The 16,802-nt window shown below is 40.4% G+C and overlaps 1 protein-coding gene across 1 annotated transcript in view; it reads left to right on the forward strand.

The window, feature by feature from the left end:
- The window catches only part of Prex2 (phosphatidylinositol-3,4,5-trisphosphate dependent Rac exchange factor 2), a 283,473-nt gene that overhangs the window by 143,466 nt on the left and 123,205 nt on the right, over positions 1 to 16,802 (forward strand). The window contains exons 23-25 of the mRNA XM_057790240.1: positions 725 to 886; positions 11,586 to 11,808; positions 12,291 to 12,498. Coding sequence (XP_057646223.1) covers positions 725 to 886; positions 11,586 to 11,808; positions 12,291 to 12,498 — 593 coding nt within the window. The remainder of the gene's footprint in view (positions 1 to 724; positions 887 to 11,585; positions 11,809 to 12,290; positions 12,499 to 16,802) is intronic.

The following is a 16,802-nucleotide window of genomic DNA, read 5'->3' on the forward strand; positions in this document are numbered from 1 at the left end:
CCCTACTCCCCCTCCCTCCTTAAGAGAGGCAGGGTACCCTGCCCTGTGGAAAGTCCAAGGCTTAAATCTACACCCATTCTTTCTTTGACTTACCAACATACAAACAAGCATTAATAATAATTATAATAAGTAAGTAAATAGATAATAACAAACCAGGAAAGGACAAAGTCGACAAAACAAAAGGAAACTAGATTAAGAAAAAAGCCCCAGGAACACTAGAGACACTGGGACACACACATTCGCGCACACAGAAAGTCCATAAAAACAAATCAGAAATCATAACATATAAGATAAAGGTCTATAAGATTATGAGACGATTTCATTTGTTCTGTCTCTCAGCAGGCAGCGTTTTGCTTCTCTGTGATCCGACTAGGTGACAAGGATGTCAGGGCTTTTTTCCTGGGTTTGTGGTGGTTGTTCCGCCACCAAAGTGAGGGTGGAAATCTTCTGAGTGAATGCATGAGAGAAGTCCAGGAGCTGTGTGCCCACATCAGAGTGAGATGATTTATCCAGCGGGGAGCCTTTGAAGTCGGCTTGGCTCCCCGAGCAGGCATTTATCATCAAGACAAGGCAACCCCTGAGATTGCAAACCTGAGAAGGCAAACCAGTTCACAGGCTGTGCCTGTGGACCACAGAACCCTGGCAACTGCAGGGCTAACTTATGGAAATTGTACGTGCTCACTTTTGAGGTTGCTTTCCTTTTGTGTCCATTTAATCGCCACAGATTCTGGAAGCCCTAGCAAAAAGTGATGATCATTTTGTGCACAACTGCACCAGCCTTAATTCTTTGAATGATGTGATACCCACTGACCTTCAGAATAAATTCAGCACCATGTGCAATGAAAGAATGGAACACGTATGCCACAGAATATCCAGTTATAGAAAGGTATGTTGAATTTTACATGATGCTATTATTGAAGTTATTGTTTGAGTCACATTTAAATCACTTTTTAATATCTTCTTTACATATGTGCGATGTACTCATTTATTGAAATAATATTCATGTAATTTTCTTGGTCAGTTTCTGTTGCTGTAACAAAATGTTTGAGATTATGTGGGTTTTTTCCCCTTTAAGGTCTTTTATGTATGTACTGTGGTTTTCAGTGTGTTTTTATGGCATTTCTGTGTGTATGAACTGTGTTATAGGTGTTTCTCATGCTTTTCTTTTCCTTTTTTTTTCTCCTCGTAGTTTGTTTGTTTCATCCTGTTCTGGTTTGTTTGTTTTTATTTTATCTTATTTTTAGTTATTTTCTTTTTATCTTTTAGATGCTTATTTGTATTCTAATGAGAGAGGAAAAGATTGGGTGTGAAGTTGGGTGGGTGGGGAGTCAGGATCTAGGAGGAGTTAGAAGGGAAAACTGTAATCAGAATAAATACATTGTATAAAAGTCCATTTCCAATAAAAAACAATCAGAAAAGGAATAAAAAACAAGGAAAATAGTCCTATGACAATACAGCCCAAGATCTTGTGTAGTTGCCAAAATCGAATGCCATTATCTGCCTTCTGCTTCATGGTAGCCTAAATGAAAAGGGAAACAATCTACTATATACTTACCCAAACCCCTGTGAGATATGTGTATGTAAGTATGCTTCATGCCCTACTTAAGGTTACTCTTTCTGTGATAAAACACCATAACCAAAAGCACTTGGGGAGGAAAGGGATTATTTGGTTGCTCATCATGGAAGGAAGTCAGGGCAGAAACTCAAGCATGGCAGGAACCTGGAGGGAGGAGCTGATGCAGAGACAATGAAAGGGGGCTGCTTACTGGCTTGCTTCATGTGGCTTGCTCAGCCTGTTTGCTTACAGAACCTAGGACCACCAGCCCTGGGGTGAGCCACCCATAATGGGCTGGGTCCTCCTCCATCTGTCACTAAATAAAGGCCCTAGAGGCTGTCCTTCAGCCCGGTAGTATAAAGGGAAGTTCTCAATTGAAGTTCCCTCCTCTTAGGTCTCTTTGACTTGTGTCAAGTGGACATAAAGCTAGCCAGCACAGTAGCCTTTCTCGGGCTCATTTTTCTAAAGAAAATCTTTCATGCCATTTTTCCACCCCTCCCTTCCCCCACATGCTTCCCCTACTCCATTTGTAGCCTCTTCTTCTGTGTGTGAGCATGCATGCATGTGTACCTAATGAGCCTATTTAGTAATTTAGTATTGCTTGTACGTATGTGTGTTTAGGCTCCATGTTTTAGCATTGGGTAATCTATCAGGGAACTCATCCTTGAAGAAAACTCTTTCTCCCTCTGTCTGCAACCATTGGTTACCTGTAGCACTTCATCAAAGGTTATGGCCTTCTCAAAGTTCTCCCATTCACATTGTTTAAGCAACCATATTGGTGTATATATCCCCGACATGTCTAGAACACAATGTCCAGCGTCAGACTTCCTGTTCCCCTGGCTTGTAGAGTCCTTCCTCCCTCTCTTCTGCTATGTTCCCTGGGTCATTATGCAAACGTTAGCTTATAAATGTTAGCAGTTGGGACTGGGTAACCCTGGTCACTTATTCTCTTCATTTTGACTAATTGTCACACCAGGTTTTGCAGAGGCAACACCAAGAAGTATCATAGGTAGTGCTCATAAACAGAACTCAGCAAAGAATGAGTGAAACAGAATGGATTATTTTATGTAATGGATACTTTTGGGACATAGGTCACTGGCTCTATGTTCCATAATAAAATGAACCGACCGTGAGAACATTAGGATTTCTGTAAAGGACAAATCACTGTTTTGAGTAGTCAACAAAGGTAGCTCTTACAATAAAAAGGCATGTTAGGTAGGGTATGCTTCTTAGCCTCTTTAATCTCAGCACTCAGGAGGTAGAGGCAAGTCAAGCTCTGTGAGTTTGAGGCCCATCTAATCTATGGAGTGAGTTTCAGAGTAGCCAGGGCTACATAGCAAGAGCCTGTTTGAACAACGGCCACTGCCACGACAAAGACACATCAGGGTGGCAGGAAGGCGATCTGTCCCAGAGGTGGAGACACACAGAGGCAGGGCTGAGACAAAATGTCCAGACAGAGCTGACACTCAGCCCCTCATCCAGGGCAGTGCCTACTGGAATGACAGGGACAGGATGGCCACAGAGACACCAGGACTACAGAGAAGGTGACTTGGAGAATTGGGATTAGATGTTTGCCCCATTGACTTTGCTTCTGCCTTGAGCTCATTATTCATCACTAGCTCATTCCTTCCTTTAGGGACAGGAAGGTTTGTTTCTGCTGTGTTAGTTCCATCCCCCTCCCCCCATGCCCCATTTAGAAGAAAGTAACTGGATTCGATGCTGCAGGCGCTTGGCTACAAGAGACTGAATGGAATTTTTGTGTGTGAGAATGGCGAGAGCCAGGAGTTGAGAGCTGCAGTTTGTTCCTTGAACTCATGCAGCCCCTGCTTTCTGTAAATCCCGCCCTGTCAGAAGAGGGAAGAAACTTAGCTGACTGTGGTGTCTAGAAATGGACCTTTCTGAAGTGCCTGAGATCATTGGAGTGGAGCCCTAAGGACTGGTTCTTGTGACTTTGGTGGGGGAGTGAAAGACCTGGATAAATCCAGAACCCCACCCCCCCAGCAGGCAAAAGTGGAGCCAAAAATCTAAGCAGGGAAGGAAGAATCAGAATTCTAGGGTTAGCTGGTTCAGTGACTCTGTTTCAGGAACTAGCTGAGAAAAATTTAGATTGTAATTTTGAGAGTAATCATGAGAAACAGGGAGTTGGCCCCTTGTGGTCATCACTGGTATTTTCGGAATTTTCTATGATGCCCTCCCTACCCCCTTTGGATTACTGGGCTTTGATTTCTTCCCTTAAAAACTCCTTCTCCCAGTTACTAGGGGTCGAACTCCTCCCCTGCGTGGGTTATGAGTTTCGGCCCCAGTGCACTGGTGCCTGTCAATAAACCAGTGTGATTGCAAAAAAAAAAAAAAAAAAAAAAAAAAAAAAAAAAAAGAAAAAGAAATTAGACTGGACAATTAATGGAGAAGATGGATTAGTGCCCGGACTAGGAGGGAAGATTTGAGTTAGTTGCAATCAGAATAGAAAAGGAATGAATGTGGGTTTTCCAGTGATTGCTTTGTTTAGAATATGTAATATAATGTGTTCTTGGGTGAGAGTCACAGTGGAAATGTCGCTTGTCTTTTCAACCTGCATAGATATAAATTGGTGGTGACCTAGGATGGTTCAAAGCCCATGCGATGAAAAATGGAGAGATCAATCCTAATTATGTCTGGGGAGCAACATGCATGCATATGATGGTTTGGTTATGGAAGAGTAAGGTTCTGTCATTTCTCATTGTCTCAAGGAAAATAATATGAGTGTAAAAAGGAAAGGGGTGTGAGTGCAGTGGGCTCAGAAGCATCTACTGCCCAAATAGTGAAGATTCCACTGTATTGGGGAATTTATGGCATTCTGCATTTATGTAGTAGTAACATAGGGTCCTATGACATTTTAATGAAGACATGGCCAGCTTAGTGGGCATTGATCACAGATGATAAAAATTGTGTCACTGAATTACAGACCACACTGTGAGATGTGTCACTGGATGTGTCTCGAATCTCTTATCCATGATGAGTCTTGTCCTGCTTCTGTCTCTAGGAAATAAGTCTTGCCTCAGTTCATATAGCTGAGGAAGTATTTGAATGCTCTCTTACTTACTTTTGTTATTCCTCAAGAAACAGCTCGTTTGGGTAAGGCCTGATCATTGTATAAACTGTGTTCATTGTCATCTCAGTTGGCCATAAATAAACTTAAAAACTTAAAAAAACTATAAAAGATAGTTGACTATCTTTTTCATTAGAGGAATATTCAGGGTTAACATGAAAATATGTCAATGACCCTTTCAGTTTGAACAGGATGCTGGTAATTTTAGTAGTTTATTAAAGATTAGCTCGTGTATCTATCAAGTTCATATCAACAGAAAGCACAGCCTTTGTGAAAGCGGAGTTTTAATTCCCGCATATTTACTTTGAAGCTATTATTAGCAACATTTTTCTTCCAAATGAAAGCTTCTAGATGCCTCTTTTTGTGAAATAAAAAGTATAGAACTCATAGATCCATGCTCATCCATCACCAGAGAAGCAGGTGGGAACAGATACAGAGAGCAACAATCAGACATTTCACACACAGAGACAGAGACAGATAGATACACAGACAGACAGAGACAGACAGACACAGGTAGACAGACATAGAAACACTTAGTCCTAAATTGGATGTCTCTATCAAACCCTTCCTCTCAGAGCTCAAGAAAGCCCTCAGAAGAGGAGGCAGAAAGAGTGTAAGAATCAGAGGGTATGGAGGGCACCAAGAAAACAAGGCCCTTTAACGCAATATGACGAAAGCTCATAGGAACTCACAGAGACTAAGGAAGCACACACAGGGCATGGAGGAGTCTGCATCAGGTCATCTGTGTATAGACCATGGATTCCAGTTTAGTATTTTTGTGAGATTCCTGAATGTGTGAACGAGTTGGTCTGTCATTCTTGTGCCATCTCTTGGGTTCTTTTCCTTTTGTTGGTTTGTCTTGTCTACCTTTGATGTAATAGGTTTGGTTTTCTCTTTTATTTTTTTTTTATTTTGAAAAATTGAATGAATGGAAAACTAACAACCAGAGTAAAGATTAACAACTGAGCTGCCACTTATACCTGTGGGGAGAGGAAAATCAGTTTTCTCCCATGGTGTGACAAGGGTATATCAGCCACTCCAGGGCAGCCCTCATGTTCAGATATAGTTTACAAACATATAAAGGACTCCACAGATTTTTTTTGTATGTTCGTTTATCTGGTTACAGTTTGGTGCCCCCCCCCCCCCCCGCCCAGTTTGGTTGTTTATTTTGTTGTCTTAGTTTGAGGTACTTTTATTGTTATGTTGGGTTTTTGAGGGTTTTTTCTTCTTCTTTTTCTTTTTTTTTTTGATAAATAATTTAAAGTTGTATAGGTAGGGACAGGGAGGATATAAATGGACTTGGGGGAAGGGAAATATGATAAAAATATATTTAAATTAAAGAATTGTTATATATTAAAAAGTGTCTGTGGGAGCTAAAATCTTAGGCTGGCTTTGCTTTATTCTGGCTTTTTTTTTGAGTTTTTTGGTTTTTTTTTTATTTTTATTTTTATTTTTATTCTTTTTAAATTAAAATTTCCACCTGCTCCCCGTTTCCCATTTCCCTCCCCTCCTCCCAAATAATGCCCCCTCCCCCCACTTCCCTCCCCCCACTCCTCTTCTCCTCCCCCCCACACCATTCCCCCTCCCTCTCGATACTGAAGAGCAGTCCAAATTCTCTGCCCTGCGGGAAGACGAAGGTCTTCTATCTACTTCCAGGAAGGTGAGCGTCTAAACAGGCTAAGCTCCCACAAAGCCGGTTCATGTATTAGGATCGCAACCTAGTGCCATTGTCCTTGGCTTCTCATCTGCCTTCATTGTCCGCCATGCTCAGAGAGTCCAGAATCAACCCATGCTTATTCAGTCCCAGACCAGCTGGCCTTGGTGGGCTCCCAATAAATCAGTTCCACTGTCACAGTGGGTGGGTGCATCCCTCGTGGTCCTGATTTTTTGCTCATGTTCTCCCTCTTTCTGCTCCTCATTTGGACCTTAAGAGCTCAGACCGTTGCTCCAAATTGAGACTCTGTCTCTACCTCGATCCATCGCCAGATGAAGGTTCTAAGGTGATATGCAAGATATTCATCAGTATAGGATAGGGTCATTTCAGGTTCCCTCTCCTTAGTTGCCCAAGGTACCAGCTGGGGACATATTCTGGCTTTAAACATTTTAGATTTTAGAACTAAGAACTAATGAATTCCAGTAACTTCTATGGCCAGGCTACTGAGATTATAACAGATTTTCTACAGGTCATCAAACGTGTTGCTGTCCTCGTCTGATGTAACCCTAGAGTGTCCTGGACAACTAAATGAATCCCAAGCAGGGATTTCTTCTGTATAGCTAAACTGTGGTTGGTTCAGGTGTGAAGCTGTGTCTTGCTTTGGGAACATTCTCAGAACTCTGTCCTGAGAGCCTTCCTAGTTTTACAGTCACTGTCCTGGTTGAAATAATTGGACTTATTGTAAGGATCAGAAATTCTTTGTAAGCTTCCTTGAGGTGGTTCTTGTTTACACAAAAATAACACTGAAAGAATTGGAAAACTTCCTTTGAATTTTCTTTCTACTTTGCTTACTGCATATGATCCTCAAGCTGATACATGGATTTGAAGCACTGTGCATAAATTTCTTTGCCCTCCTTTTCTAAGAGGATAATCTAATATAAAAAAATCTTCTTCCTAACTCCGCTGCAAAGCATTTTGCATTTAATTGAAATGGGAGACATCTGCAGAGTAATAATTTACTTTTATAGTATCTCTGGGTTTTAGTTAAATGACTGTATTGAATTTAAACATGAATTTGCTTCCAGTGCATTAAAAAAAAAAACAAACCCTGAAGTGCTTCATGTCCAAGAACTGCGCATCCCTGTCAGTTTACAGGCACTTCTTCATTATCACCTGGACTAAAAATGTGGCCATCCTTTCCCTTTGCCTCCCCTCCACCCACGGTTCCATCCTTCCATCTCCTTCCTGGAAGGAGCCTCCTGTATCCTTCGGTGGACCGTTGCTTCTCTTTTCGTCCTCAGCCCTGATCTACAGCTGGGCCCTGATCCCTGCCACATCACAGAAATGACTATGTTTTGTCAAAGCCCCTTCACTACCCTCCTTTATCGTGTTTCGGCAGAACCAGGGGCAGCTCACCTTGTTCTCTGGAACACTGCCTGTCCCTAACCTGTGTCTTTGCCGGTGGTGTGTTCCTAGGACCTGAAGCCTGTTTCTCCTTTTCTTTCTGACCCTTCATTGATGATCTCCAGGGCTCAGTACTTAATGTTCTTTCATTCTACATTGGCTTCTCCACATGAGGTGATGAATATCTCATACCTAACATGTTCTCAATGAAGTCCCCATCCCACCCCTCTGTGATGTCCCCTTTCTGTTATCTTCTCTATCTCAGGATTACATCCTTCTTTCATTAGGTTCACTCCATCTTTTCATATCTGTGGCTCCACCTCCAGAGAGTCAATCAACTGCAGATCAAAAGCATTTTGTAAAATAAAATAAAATAAAATAACACAAAATTTTAAAATGCATTACAATGAATGTTTATATAGGATTTACATTGTTCTAGGTACTTCATAAACAATGTTAAAGATAACTTTAAAGTTGTTTACAGGCTGATGAGATTGCTTTGTAAGTAAAAGAGATGCCTGCTAAGCCTGTTAGCCTTTTTTTTTAATCCCTGGCACCCAGGCAGTAGAAGGAGAGTACTTGCTTCTGCAAGATGTCCTCTGACTTCCAAATGCATGCATCCCTGCCATTCACAAGTAAATAAATGTAAAAATTAAAAGCAAAGTCATATATAAGGCTATGTCACTTTATATAGGAGACATCTTTGATTTTTAGTATCCCTACAATGTGCTGGGATAAACTCCCTGAAGATTCAGATTCTAATTCATCAGTAATGTGTGAAGTGGCAATCAGTTAAGGCTGTGCTGTTCCACAATAGACCTAACGTTCTGTCTCTTACAGCTCTCCCTAGACCCAGTAAATACCTTTATTGAAAATTATCAATTTTCATTTGGGAAAAGATACTCTCCCTTTCTTAATAAACTTGACAGTTCATTGAACGTTGCTGCAATGCTAGGGAGACTGAGGTTTGCTCACACATGACGTAGAGTATGTTCTTGAATATGTAGCATGGTTAGTTCACTGACTGTACCCTCCTTGTTTTAGGATTTTGTTTCTGAAAGTTTTTACCCTGGAAACCAGGGAGCTGCTGTCTGAATACTCACTTTTCCACCCTGCTTCAGGCACCAGTGATGGAGAGACACTCCTGTTGCTTCCTCCTTCTCTAAGGTTGTCTGCTCAGTCCAAGTTGTGATGCTGTAACTGTGTGCCATGGACTGGGTGACTAATGAGGAAGAGATGCTTCTTCAAATTACTGTGCTAACTGAAGATCAGGTAACATCTGATGAGCATCTGGAAAGGGCCTCACATGAGACAGTGAACATGTCAAAGACAGCTTGCTTTTATAACAGGGTCAGAGACATAGAAAGATAGAGACACAGGGACAGAGAGATCCACATCTCACTCAAGAACAACATGCTCTTCAGATCAACCTGAAGACCTCTCAACAGGTCTCACCTCTCAAAGGTCCCAGCACTGCCATTTTGGCCACAAAGCTGGGAACCTTTGAAGACCTAGGTCTTCATACTTAAACCATAACATGAATTCAATTTCTAACACATATATTTGCTGAACACATCAAATTCATACTAGACATCCTAGGATGCTGGACAATGCTGCTTTCTTGATGCTTTTGCTTCCCAGGATAGCCTTCCTCCAAGATGCTTATGTTGAACTAATTCAGGTACATTCTGATACAGGGCTATGATTTCTCTCCATGTATAGCGTCAAGAATTTGTGTTGTGGTATGGATCTGAGAGTCTACCTCACTGCTCCAACCCCACCATCTCAAATCACTCTGGTTCCTACTACTACTCCTAAGCACTTCATTGATCTTTTTAAAATTTCTGACCACCTAGCTTGTATATCTCTTATGTGTTTGTTACACACATATCATTCTATATATCTATACTTGTGGTGTATATGACTGTAACTTTATGGTTGTTCTGAATAACAGTAATATGTATAGTGTTTAACTGTTCTACTCCTAGAGTGTATACTTCATGGGATAGGGGTTGTAGCCTCAGTGTTTAACTTGGAGGCCTTAACAGATACCTCCCTATTTTATTTCTCACTGGATAGATGATTGGTTGAAAGATAAGGCAAGAGAATCTTAACCTCTTATCGTGTTTGCTATCACAACATACTACCGTGCCTCTGTGTTTCATGGGAGTTCAGCTGAGACTTAAATCTCGAAATGAAAGTAGAAAAGAATTTGGGGTTAAACTTTTGTATCTAGCTTGCCTTAATCCTGGACCAATCTCAGCTGAAAGTTTATTAGTAAAATGAGAAGCTAGATGTGTAATATCTCAAATTCCTTAATTCTTTTCGGTGTACGTGGTCATCACGTTTCTTGCATTTCATTCTGATCTCCGCTGTACTGCTTGACTGAACTATACCGATAAATATAAAATATAAATATTTAGGATGCATATTTACATAGCTTTGTGTATATACAGTGATATACTGTGTATGCATATAAGAGGGTCTTTATCCCAATAGTGAGCTTATACTTATGGAATATGATCTTTTATATTTACCATTGAGTTTAATTTAAAATGTCCAGTGACCAGTGATGGTCTTAATTTTTGTTCTTCTCAGTGCTGGAATTATTAGTCTTCTGGTAACATGAGAGAGTAGGATCATGGCTGTAGTTTTAGGGAGAAGAGCTCACTAGGATTATCTGATTCAAAGCTCCTATTTGCTGAGTGACAAGATACCGACTTTCCCAATGTCATATCCAGTCCTATGGCAATCCTGACACCAAGGTCAAAAGACATCAAAGACCTTCAAAACAACAATCCAGCTGGGCTCTATGAGCTATCTACTTCTTGTACAAAAGATTGCCATAGACTTCCTTTACCAGCTAAGCTAGAGGAAGGAGGTTATTCCTAATTGTGAAGAAGACTGCAGGTGCCTTCTAATTCGTAGCCAAAGCAAAGGCAATTGACCTAGAATTCATGTACAACTCCTGGTGACTTTCTGGAATCCAAAGCTGCTGAAGAGAAAGCATTTGGCAATGAGTAAGAACCATCTAGACACACTGAACATCTTGTACAAAGGCCCAGAGCGAGTGGGTAATGTATGAGAGGAGCTATGTATAAACCGGAAGAAGTTTAGGGAGTGAGACCTTTAAAGTAAGGGGGAGCAGGCCTGGTGAGAGCCACAATATTGTTGACTTCATAGACCCTGGAAGGAGCTTATGGAGTCCGCTGCAAAGCCTCTGCCACTTTAAGGTAGCAGGGTAGCCACACTTGGAAGTCACAGATCATCTGTGTAGCACATTTTTATCAAAGGCTTGGAAGAAGAGTGCACAACAGACTTCTGATTGGTCCCAGGTATAAAGGCCACCCTCCTGGCAGGGTGTACCGGAAGCCCATCCTTCCACTCTCGGCCAGTGCCTCCTTAGCTTGCACTGGGTCTGCACAGACTCACACATTGGGTGGCTTTCGGATGGTGCTTGGGATGGCCCCATCTTCTTACACCTTTGACCATCTATAGCTGTACTGTTTTGCTGACTTGCCTAGTTTTGAAACTCTACTTTCTGCTCTGTTGCCTTCCTGTGCGTTGCTCTGTCAGACTCTCTCAGCTCCTGGGACCCCGGGGACCCAGTGCTAAGAAGTTATGTTGTCGCAGAGGTTCAGTCTTTCTAGGCCCCAACTCACGGTCATAGCTTCAGCTGAGCCATCACCGTTGCTGCCTGTATGGTTTGCTTTATTGGGATGTTCAGGTTTTGAAACAGCCCTGTAAATTCTGATACTACAATCATTTTACCTCATCCAGGTTTATAAGCTTTAATTTCCTTTTGAGTTTGTTATGATTGATGCACATGAGATAGCTGAGTCATTACTGTGTGGCCAACTGGTTCCCATTGCTTCTTTAATTTGCAGTTCTCTCGGGTGCTGAAGAACAGAGCCTGGCCCACCTTTAAGCAGGCCAAATCCAAGATCTCCCCATTGCACAGCAGTGACTTCTGCCCGACCAACTGCCATGTCAACGTGATGGAAGTTTCTTATCCTAAAACATCAACTTCCCTGGGGAGTGCCTTCGGTGTTCAGCTGGATAGTCGGAAACATAACTCTCATGATAGAGAAAATAAATCTTCAGAGCCTGGTATGTTAGCTTTTGAAATTTTGTCAATTCAGGAGTAGGAATTTAGATAATGTGCATCTTAAAATCTGGTAGATTCCCAGTGTTCAAGGAAGCCTCTGTTGTCATAAAAGGACTCCTTTTTCTACTTGCTTAAATTATTTTATATAAGTATATATAGAATAAAGACAGTTGACAGTTTCAGTATTTCCCTTTTAGAGGAAGGATTTCCCTTCCCTTCATTATATGTATGGTTCATCTTGCCATGGAAAATTCATAATCTGAAACAATGGTCACTTTGATAACAGTAAGGAGGTACAGGAGAGGGACACATGAGGATGATAGCAATCATTGCAAAAGGACATGTGAATTAATTCTATTTGTAGTTAATTTCTAAATTAAATTTAGCATTGGATTGACATTTTGTTATGTATGAACTTGGGCTTCTAAAATTTGGTGGGCTACATAAGTAGACTTTAAATGATGGAATGATTTGAACTCCTCAGGGAAACTGAGCCCCATGGTCTACATTCAACACACAATCACAACCATGGCAGCTCCTTCGGGCCTGTCTCTGGGACACAAAGATGGCCATGGATTGCGATATTTATTGAAAGAAGAAGACTTAGAAACTCAAGACATCTATCAGAAACTGCTCGGCAAACTCCAGGCTGCACTGAAGGAGGTGGAGATGAGCGTTTGTCAAATAGACGAGTAAGTATGCTATCTGTGCCATGCCTAGAGATTTCCATCAATAAACCTTATGCAATGCGGTATTTTTGAAAAATATGTTCTTTAGTCATGGGAATTTTGTGCCGACGATAAAGATCTTTTCCATTTCACCTTATAAGTGGTATGAAAAGGCAATTCATATGGATAGGAATTTTAAGAAATCATTTAATTTTGAAAGAAAAAAATGACACAGAAAAAAATTGTCATTTTGAAATACTACATTGAAACATGTTTAAAGCTGGGCCCACTGGCAAAAGTCTATAGTCTCAGCTACTTGTGGAGGCCAAAACAAGGGGATCATAAGTTTAAGGCCAAACTGGGCTACATGGGGGAGTTCAAGACCAGTCTGGGCAACTTAGCATGACTCTGTCTTAAAATAAAGAGTGAAAAAAGGCCTGGGGAGGAGTAATAGATAGGAGAACATTGGCCTTTGTGCATGAGTACCAAGGAGCAGTGTGCATTTAAAAATGTTCTAACTAGCCGGGCAGTGGTGGCGCATGCCTTTAATCCCAGGACTTGGGAGGCAGAGGCAGGCGGATCTCTGTGAGTTCGAGACCAGCCTGGTCTACAAGAGCTAGTTCCAAAACAGGCTCCAAAACCACAGGGAAACCCTGCCTCGAAAAACCAAAAAAAAAAAAAAAAATGTTCTAACTAAAAATGGGGATTTCTTTCTTGTGTTTTACAATTCAGAAAACAATATTTACATATGTTTCCCAGAGATATTAATAATTGACATAGAATATAGTGTAAAACATTCTTAACATATATTAAATAAGTTAAAGTAAAAAGTATGTATTGTTAAGATCAAGAATTTTTTTTGTTCTAATTGAATTAATAGACAAATTACTTGGATGTGTTAGCCAAGGTAAAATGAAGATAATTCACAATCTCCTTTGTAACTGGACTCATTTTTTTTTAATGTAAGAATTTGATACTTGGGATAACTATGCTCCACAAGGGGTCATATCATATTTTTGTGTGTGATTATGTCTCCATCTAGCAGTTCAGTATCATAAAGAAAAAATGTCTTTTGGAAAAGATCAATTTCTCATGCATAAAAGTTCATGTACAATAATAATAAATTTTAAGTTTATGTTGAAATGTAGAAATTAATAAGGAAAGCATCAACGTCATACCAAATATACTTCCTTAGGTTTTCAAGGAGTGGACATTACTCAGTGTGTTTAGACCTGATAAGATTCTAAAAATTCTATAGATGCCTTTATCCTATATGATTTATAAGGTTGTTGAATTGAATTGCCAGCAGATGTGGAGTAAATACTTTACACAGATACATCACCCTGCACTTCCATGGACAGCTCTGTTTAGTTACAAAATGTTTAGACTATGTTCCCCACTTTCTGACAGACTGATAAAGTTAGTATTAACATTTCTCTTAGGTTACATACCTTTAAATATTAGAATCAAAAGCAAAAGTTTGAGGATGTACCACGTTAAATAAAAATTCAAGTTATTGGGGCTGAGGAGACCGCTCCGTGGGTAAGAGTGTTTATGGCTTTTCCAGAGAACCTGAGTTCACTTTCAAGTACATCAGGTGACTCACAACCATATGTAATTCCAGCTTCAGGGAGCCCAATGCTCCTGCCCTGTGTGGGTACCTGCACTCATACGCATATACTCATGTGCAGCCGCATGTACCTACATGTAATTAAAAACAATGAAATTAAATCTTTAAAATGGAAATTTAAAATTCTCACATTTCAAAAATCATCTTCAAATGTTGTTTACTCTGCTCTTTTCTGGAGTTTCATGAATATTTTTAAATTAGAATTCCATTTTTTTTTGCCTCTAGTGAACTAGGTTTTTAAATTATGCATAAAATTTGTAATATTGAACTGTAGCTTGTGTGTTCATGCAAATGAAACATATGGGCTGAAGTCATCAAGACGACAGAGGACTATTAACCCATAGCATCATATCTCTGAATTGTCTCGGACTCCTGTAACAAAGAAGTTACCTTAAGGCCTTATATGTCCTTTAATTTAATAAATGGGGATTTGTTACATGGCATGTTCTATTTCAAAAGCCTATTTCATCTCCTCCTTCCCTTTGAGATAAGTAGGACACGTGTAGATGGCTCTTTGTTATGGGCACTGCATCCTAGAGTTTAACTCTTATAGGAGCTTTAGCGAACACCTGCACCAGTCAGTCCTATATTTCCACCCAGGCCAAGAATTATTATTCCACCTTGGCCTCTGTCAAAAGCAGTGTTATTGATGTGTCAGGCCACTGACGACCAACTCTTCCTGGTGTTCATGCAAACTTGGTTAATTTGTTCACATTTTAAAGTTCCAAGTCATGCACTTCCAAGTAGATATGTTTTTCTTTCTTTTCTTTTCTTTTTTTAAGAGGCAACATTTTTACTTTGATGATGTGGTAGCCTGTGGATGTAGCTCACACACAGTTGGATGCTCATAAGGCTCTTCTGAAAGCTCAGTTTTTTTTTTGAGGAACTTAAACTGTATAATAATGAAGATTAAAATCAAGAATTTCATCAAGGATGACATTTTTATTACAGTCCAATACCAAAAGATTTTCAACTTTTTTTAAAGCCTACTTGGATAAAAGTTCTAAATATAGTCTATGGAGAAAAGCACGATACAGTACAATAAGTTCTGTTAGATGCTATTCTGTTATATTTAGATTGCTTGAAATATTTTTATTTTTTTCTTTGAAGAGGGATTCTTTTCTCACATAATATATCATGATTACTGTTTCTTCCCCCTAAGTCCTCCCAGTTCCTCCTCACCTCCTATTCCATCTGGATCTACTTTCTTTCTATGAAAATAACAGGCTTCTATGAGATACTAATAAAACATAACAAGATAAAATATAAGGTAAAACAAAAACTGTCACATTGAATTTGGACAAGACAAACCTACAATAAGAAAGACCTCAAGAGAAGGCACAAGAATCAGGGACCACTAGTTACACACTCAGGAATCCCATAAAAACGTAAATGGAAGTTTTATAGAAGTCGTGTGTGTGTGTGTGTGTGTGTGTGTGTATGAATATGACCTGGGGCAGACCTATGCAGGCCCTGTGTACACTGACTAAGTCTCTGAGTGCATATGAGCTTTGCTGATGTTGATTTAAAAAGGGCCTTGCTTCCTTGGAGTCTTGTATCTCTTCCTATCTCCTCTGGCTCTTACACTCTTTCTTATTTTCTCTTTTTATTTTAATAAATTTATTTCTTTATTTATTTTACATCCCGGCTGAAGTTCCTTCGTCTTCTCCCAGACCCCCCCCCCCACATCCCCCTTTGTTCCCATCTCTTCATGGCAGGTCTCCCATGAGTATCAACAAAACATGGCATACTAATTTGCATGCAGTAAGACTAAGCACCTTCCCATGTATTAAGCGTGGGCAAGGTGACCCAGTATAAGGAGTAGGGTCCCAAAAGTCAGTAAAAGAGTTGGAGACAGTTACTGTTTTCCCTGCTAGATGTCCAACAAGAGGACCAAGCTATACAGCTGCAACATCTATGCAGAGTGCCGAGGTCAGTCCCATACAGGCTCCCTGGTTGTCAGTTCAGTCCCTGTAAGCCCCTATGAGCCCAGGTTAGTTGATTTTTTTGTGTGTTTCCTTGTGGTGTCCTTGACACTTCTGGCTCATATCTTTTCTCCCACTATTCAGCAGGATTTCCCAAACTCTGCCTAATTTTTGGTTGTGGGTTTGCATCTGTTTCCATCAGTGGCTTGACAGAGCCTCTCTGATGATAAATGGGCTAGGCACCAATCTGGACACAGGAGATGGCAAGTTCAGGCTCATATCCACTTTTGCTAGGAGTCTGAGTTGGGGTCATCCTTGTAGATTCCTAAGAGACTCGCTTGTACCAGGTTTTTACCTGACCCCAAAATGCGTCCCCCTTTCAGTAGTCTCTCTCAGTATTCTCCCCCTCCAACATATCCCCAACCTCATTGCTCATATTTTCATCCCCACCCTCCGTCAGTTCCCTCACCAAAGCTCATCTATTTTCCCTTCCTGATCAAGGAGTACCCCCATGAACCTTTCTTGTTATCCCCAGGTCTGTGGACTGTAGCATAGTTATCTTTTATTTTACAAATAATATCCAGTTATGAAGGAGTACATACCATGCTTGTATGTCTCAGTCTGGGTTATGTCATTCAGAATGTTTTTTTTTTTTTCCAGTTCCATCAATTTATCTTCAGATTTCCTGATATCATTGTTTTTAACAGCTAAGTAATTCATTGTGTAAATGTACCATATTATCCATTCCTTGGTTGAGGGACATCTAGGTTGTT

Source organism: Chionomys nivalis, chromosome 16 (genome assembly GCF_950005125.1).
Source record: "Chionomys nivalis chromosome 16, mChiNiv1.1, whole genome shotgun sequence".
NCBI lineage: Eukaryota > Metazoa > Chordata > Mammalia > Rodentia > Cricetidae > Chionomys > Chionomys nivalis.